Source organism: Trachymyrmex septentrionalis, unplaced genomic scaffold, assembly GCF_001594115.1.
Source record: "Trachymyrmex septentrionalis isolate Tsep2-gDNA-1 unplaced genomic scaffold, Tsep1.0 scaffold260, whole genome shotgun sequence".
NCBI lineage: Eukaryota > Metazoa > Arthropoda > Insecta > Hymenoptera > Formicidae > Trachymyrmex > Trachymyrmex septentrionalis.
In genome coordinates, this window is record NW_017305420.1 from 38,212 (window position 1) to 44,808 (window position 6,597).

The 6,597-nt window shown below is 39.2% G+C and overlaps 1 protein-coding gene across 2 annotated transcripts in view; it reads right to left on the reverse strand.

Annotated features, from left to right (window-relative positions):
• Window positions 1–4,242, reverse strand: part of LOC108749075 (sodium- and chloride-dependent transporter XTRP3) — a 15,656-nt gene extending 11,414 nt beyond the window's left edge. Inside the window, exon 1 of one of the 2 annotated variants that reach the window (XR_001939338.1) lies at window positions 2,005–4,242. Coding sequence is in view for 1 of the 2 variants with exons in the window: in XM_018487590.1 (XP_018343092.1) it covers window positions 2,005–2,248 (244 nt within the window). In the remaining variant the exon portion in view is untranslated. The remainder of the gene's footprint in view (window positions 1–2,004) is intronic. The other variant, XM_018487590.1, reaches the window with a different exon arrangement.
• Between the last annotated feature and the right edge of the window lie 2,355 nt (window positions 4,243–6,597).

The following is a 6,597-nucleotide window of genomic DNA, read 5'->3' on the forward strand; positions in this document are numbered from 1 at the left end:
GTATACTAGTATAATATTAATGATCTGAATTGCGTAGATTATAAATACTTTTTGTAGCATTCTTTTTTACAACCTATGTAAACGACGTGATTATAAATGCAACGTTCATGTTTTCTCTGGAAGATTCATTAACTTCCACTTGCTGAACGAGAAAGAGTCTATAGATTCTTGTGCAAGTATATACCTTTCATATCAGCTACTTTACACATACCCGTCACTTTTCCACGCAAAAAATGCATTTGATAAAAAAATGATACGTTAGCAACATGAAGGAGATATACCGTCGATTTTCAATTAAATTAAATGGTGTAATGAGGAACGGCTAATTAAAGCAAAGTTACAATTTATTACAAAAATCTGTTAAAAGAAAATCTGCTAAAGAAAATTTATTATAAGAAGAAAAGACTTAATACGGATATTTGTTTATAGAAGTAAAACATCGGTAGAGAGTATAATTGATAAAAGTCTATAAAATAATTAGAATTAACGTCATTTAGAGGCGTTTAATTATTAAAAACAGAAACATCGAATAAATTCAGGTCAAATAAATTTGAACGGAACTGAAGGGTAATAAAAATTGAATAAGTCTCTCGCAGCTAAACTATTCATCACGAATTATAATACGCCGCCGAGTGTAATTTGGTATATTAATTTTTCAGTTCGCTGTGGTGCCGAGTATGCTTTATTGTGTATGTATATTAGATGAAACTCCAAAGAAATAAAAAAGAAATGATATCTTAGGATGAAAAATAAAATAGCGATATATCACGAAAGTTTTGTAATATCTGCTGCTAGTATAAATCGCGAAAATAATCGATAGGAAAATGCGTCTCTAAAGATGGGAGCACGCGAAATATTTCGTCGCAGTTATATTTAACCCCGACGTGGAACTGTAGGATACCTGAAAATAGTCGTTGACTAGTATAGCCATACTGATTCCACTGCCCTCATATCGAGCAGCCTTGTCCTTGCTCTTTTTCGCTATACATCCAACGTAGAGCATACTGGCGGCCGTAAGTTGCATAAATATTTCCAATGCTACATGCAACTTTACGATATACATCCTGGTATGCGTCAACACTTGTCGCGTATCGAGCAACCCGATATAATTAATTAATTTAAACTAAACATATTTTACATTTCTCGAAAACTTGACTTATTTAAATTTTTTCACAGATAAAAAAGAAACTTTATACTTTCTTTAATCGAGTGCTACATATTTACATAACAAAATTTTTATCAAACCACTTCAGCAAAACCGTTTTTTTTTTCTATATGTATAATATGCAGAAATTTTATAGCTTCTAGTTTTGTGTAATTCGTAATTTTGAATAGATAATTTTGTTATGGATACTATTTAATTTATTATTAATACTTTCTTTGATCAAATATAATCTTGCAAGCACTGTAGACCTTGTCGCTTCATTTTATACGCATATACGAAAAAAAACGTGTTGCTATCTTAACACTGCATCAATGTGGTACAAATTGCTACATAGAAGATATATATATCAATAATGTATGTAGACATAGGTATATGCTTGTATACATGGGAAGCTGGAGAGTTTATCTAGCTATCCGTTGACACGCACATGGTTCAAGAACACCCCTCCATGGTGTCGCCTGCTGCACAAAGGTCGTAAAAATAAAAATATATAGCATACTAATAATAACAAACAGACATAAACGTTAAAATAATAATTTGTTTTATATTTACGAATAAATTGCAATTGTTATAATCTGTTATTCTCTTCTTACATTCAACTTACGTACCGATTTTTATTTTCGCCAATTAATAAAATGATACATTTAATATTAATTTACTCTATCGTGTATCTGCGATTAAAATTTGTTCTTTGTGGCTGAACTGGTGCAACACACTAGTTGCACTTAAAATAAAATATATATTTGACGTTTGGCGAAAGCAAAGAAAAGTTAATGCAGTCCAGTGTAGAGACAAAAAACAAGGCTTAATCCTATATATCGTACCCCATTAACACTTACCACCTCCGTTCTGTTGGCACAGATAAGGAAACCTCCAGATATTGCCCAGACCGACGCTGTATCCAATAATACTGAGAAAAAATTGCATTTTCCCGCTCCACGCCGCCCTGTTCTCTTCCTTCGTTTCCTGACCAGCAACATTTTGAGTTGCTGTCGCCACGATCGTCACGTTGTGGTGGCCGGGTTGGCGGTGGTTGTTTAAGGGAGCCAGCTCGTGCCCATTTCTTCCGGTCTCGACTACCATTCTCCTGTGGGTCTCGATGGGTACACAATGAATCGATCACTCCTCCCGGCGGGTGGTGTACTTAATTGAGATCTTTAGCACACTCTTCGTATTTGTTTGCCAAGCTCACTTGGCGCGCGACCCCAACGCGCTTCTCTTCTCCACTTCCTGCCGCCTGTTTATTTCCTTTTCCTCGCGTACGCACGAATTCCGGTCTCACCGTTTGTATCTTCGTATGAAGTTAAAGAATCCCTAGAGTTAAAGAGTCCCAGTCTTCTTCTCTTCACTTTCTCTCCTTCTTCACACGAGAAATTTGGCAGAAACACACTTATCTAACACCGTCCGCGGGCTCATATACCCCTCACTGATATACCACTACCACTATCACCGCCACGCTGTTCATCGACTTCGGCGGGAGCGGATGAGCAGCGGACGTACAGCAATAACGGGGATAACAATAAAGTTAATATATAACAATAATAACAACAGTATCAACAGTAGTTATCTCTTCACTATTTATTCGTAATGTTAACCAGCGTCCGCACTATGGCGTCCGAAAAAATACTGAGATCGGTCTCCCCCTCCTCGAGAAGTAACCAGCAACAATTTGTTCCTTAATATTACGCATATATCCCTTCCCGGCGACGAAAGGAATGGTTTCTTGTCCGAGTTCCGTTCGTTCCTTTTTGATACGTGTGTGCCCCGATAGTACTCCTTATTGACTGTTTGCGGACGCATACGCGGCCGCGTAGAAATAGGCTGCGGCAGGATGGTAAGGACGTGAAGTACGAGGAAGGATACGTCATAGGGTAGGACCTATTCGCGAAATGGAGTGGGTGGCACGTAGGCGACCCGATAAAAATCGAGCGCCGGCTGATGAACGACGTTACGAGAGAACCAATGGGTCACGTGCTATAGTCCTCACTGTCAAAGGATATCGACGGGGTTTTAACTCGCGCTATCTGACATTGATGGAAGAAGCGACCAGTTGGTTGGGTTTGGCGCACCTAACGTTTGGAAGCAATCGTAGCGTGAAAAACGGAGTGAGAGAGGGAGCGAATGAAAGTACGCGTGTCGTTAATAGCCGCCGTCGGGACGAAATATCGATCGATCTTCCGCGCGGAAGTGAGACACCGAAATGAGGGAGAGCGGTAGAGAGAAGGAGAGAAGAGAGCGAAAGAGGGATAAAGAGAGAGAAAGGGATGAAGGAAAGAGGGACGAGAGGTTCTAATTTTTGGCTTCCCGAAGCAGCGGTGATACGATGTTTGAGATTTAAAGTAGCTCGATTTTCACAGAGGGTGGTTCTCGTCAGCCCTTAAACTCTCTTCGGTGCCTCTTCAGTTTCGGTCGAAATCAGCGTCCGCAGTCTTCCCGCTTCGTTCTTGTTTCATAAGTCAGATTCCTTTAAGTCGCTGCCGTTTGCGAGTCGAGGTTGGTGGAAGTCATGAGTCCAGAATCATAGTCGGTCTCCCTCGGCCCAACTCTGCGTACGAGGAAGACGTGATAGCCGATGTCAATGTTGCTCCTCTCGTCGTTGTTGTCGCCACCGCCGCCGTCGCCGTCGTCGCCGCCGTCGTCGTCGTCTTCGTCGTCGTCGTCGTCGTCGTCGTCGTTGTCGTCGTCGTCGTTGTTATCGTTGTTTCAAATTTGATACCAGAGAATATATTATCTGCCAGTTTATTACTTAAACTTGGCACTCTTCGGACGGGTCGGACAGACGTCGTTGCGGATACGCGTGTGTCGTTGAAGAGCAAGACTTCTGAGACCTTTGGTACCCATGTATACCACTCCTCACTCCACCGCGTCGTACCCAGTATCCGTTTCCTCGATTGTATCTCGTTGCTCTAACTCTTCGTTTCCGTCAGTGGAAATAGCGAGAAACGCAGACGGCTAGAAGCCCGCGTAAAATTTCGCAGCGTGCGCGGTGGCTCAGTGAATAATGCGTCTCGTACGAACGTCGATATCGGACTGAGCCAACGCTGGTGCGCGACGATGTGCGCGAGGGAACGGACCTACAGAACGGGAACCTCTGGAGCGACATCGACGTCTGTACAATACGACGAAGGTTCGTTCTACCGGTGGTCCGGTCCCTCGATTGGCCGCGGTAATTGTGTACGTATGCGCATACGCCGGCCGACCGATCCCTTTTAAACGGTGAAGAGCCGGGTAGCGCGAGCGTTGTTATCTTATTATATTATAGAGTAGAAGAGGTAATCGCTTGCATAAAATGGGGTGCAAATATTTCAGACACCAAAGCGTGATTCTTTTTTTCTTCCACGAAAAATTCAAATTTTTAATAATACAGATAATATATGGATGTAATCCGGATTATACATTTAATTATTATTTTATATTATAAAACAGTTATAGGCTACAAAACGTAACGGTGCCTAAAATGGGGTGGAAATATTTAAGACATTAAAATGCGATTTTTTTCTTCAACACGGAAAGATTTTTCTAAAGTATCTAAAGTTTAGCTAGGTACAGATCTGAAGATAAGTTTGTCAGACTATCAAAATATTTATGTAGGACACTCTCAAAGTTGTTGGTAGAATGTCAGATTTTTACATCATTGCTTATCATATTTGAGAGATTTTTCTATGCAATTATTCTGCCCAATAAAATTATTTCAAATTTGTACCTAGCTAAATTTTGGGATATTTCAGCAAAATCGTTCTTTCCTTGCACAGAGTATTTAAATTTCAGATATAATCCTATTATACATTTAATTATACGCATCGAAATTAATAGAGAAATAAATTTTGAAAATAATTAAGCACCTGATTAATTCTTATCAATTGTTAACAGCTTGCCTGATAATCTTAGCCAGTTTTTCTCAACAAAGCCCGCTTAAAGATGACGCGCGCCAATGTAAATTTAGAGATAAACCGCTATACGCTAATTTGTGTCATAAATCATCATTAAAACTCATTGCAAATAGTTTTGTGTGCATATTCCTATTGATCTTTTAGCACTCTAAGATAATGAAAATGTTTTTCTTTGTTGTTTACGTTTCAATGACGCATTTCAACATGGCTCGTTTAAACTTGGCGGGTCTTTTCTGGGTGATGGTGTGAGTAGTTGAAAACTGACAAAGCGGCTCATCGATCGGATTGTTGTTCCACTAAGAGGTAGTATAGATACGCGCAGCTTCCCACGCGTCACCGTTTCCGCTTCGATCGGAAGCATCCCCGTAACTAAGGATCCCTCCTACATTCAGCATCTTAATCCTCAAACACTTCATCTCCTCTTTGATATAAACAAGCAATTTTCTCTCTGATAATTGCGTAGTCAAATCCTTAGCGAATTGAAGTTCACGTACATCTCTAAATATCTCGAAATAAATCGAAGGCGATTATTCGAACAGATCAAGTCACAATAACGTCAAAAAGATGTTAAAATAATTCGTAACTGTTTTGAGAAGTGATTTTTAGTAATTATTTTGGAGCCATTTTGATGTCATCATGATGATTTGTGTTCTCTCTCTGTTTAGATTAGGAACAAAATAAATAAAATCCGATTTTTTTCTTCTCGTATACTTCTATTTATTGTACCTGCTTTTGTATGTATTTCATATATTTGTAATCAAAATAATATTTTGCTTTTTTTTCCTTCTTGATAAAATTCTTTAGATTCCTGGCGAGCTACTCATGACGTCAGTGACTAAAGGCGGTCGCGATCATTCCGTGACGTCATTCGATGCTATAGCTACTATCTCTAGGCAACAAAACGTTTCACGAGATCTGCCCAAGCTTGTATACATGTATACATATGTGAATATATACATAGAGGCGGGTCAGTCAGTAGCTTCGAGTTACGTAAGTGGTCGCGTAACCTTTCGACCTTGTTCTCGAGTTCTTTACTTATCAGACTGCTCCATACATCACCGTTTACCTGATTCGCATCAAATAACATTTAGTTGGTACATGCATATTATAACTGCGTCAGGTGCATGACAGTAACGGCCCTCGCAACATATATCTGCTTTGATTCTGCGCTGAGTAAAGCTTTGATCTTCGCCGTATAAATTATTGAAACTTTTAGTAGAAAAATATTTGAGAAAGTATTCTAGAAAATGTGCTTAGTTATGCGCTTTTTAAACATTTAACGTTGAGTTAGAAATCCGAGATATCGCCTATCTTTTTTTTCGCCGATACACCTGCACTGATTATGGCACGCCAATGTCGCGAGTGGTGCTTGCATAATATCATGTAAACCTTGAAAGCAATTGCCCGTCTACAAATCAATTCGGACAGCCAGAGTATTAACGAAGAAATATATTGAATTATACGAGTCTCGTTAGATTATGTGTATATTATATATACAGTATTACAATATATTACATCATAATGCAATATATATATATATAT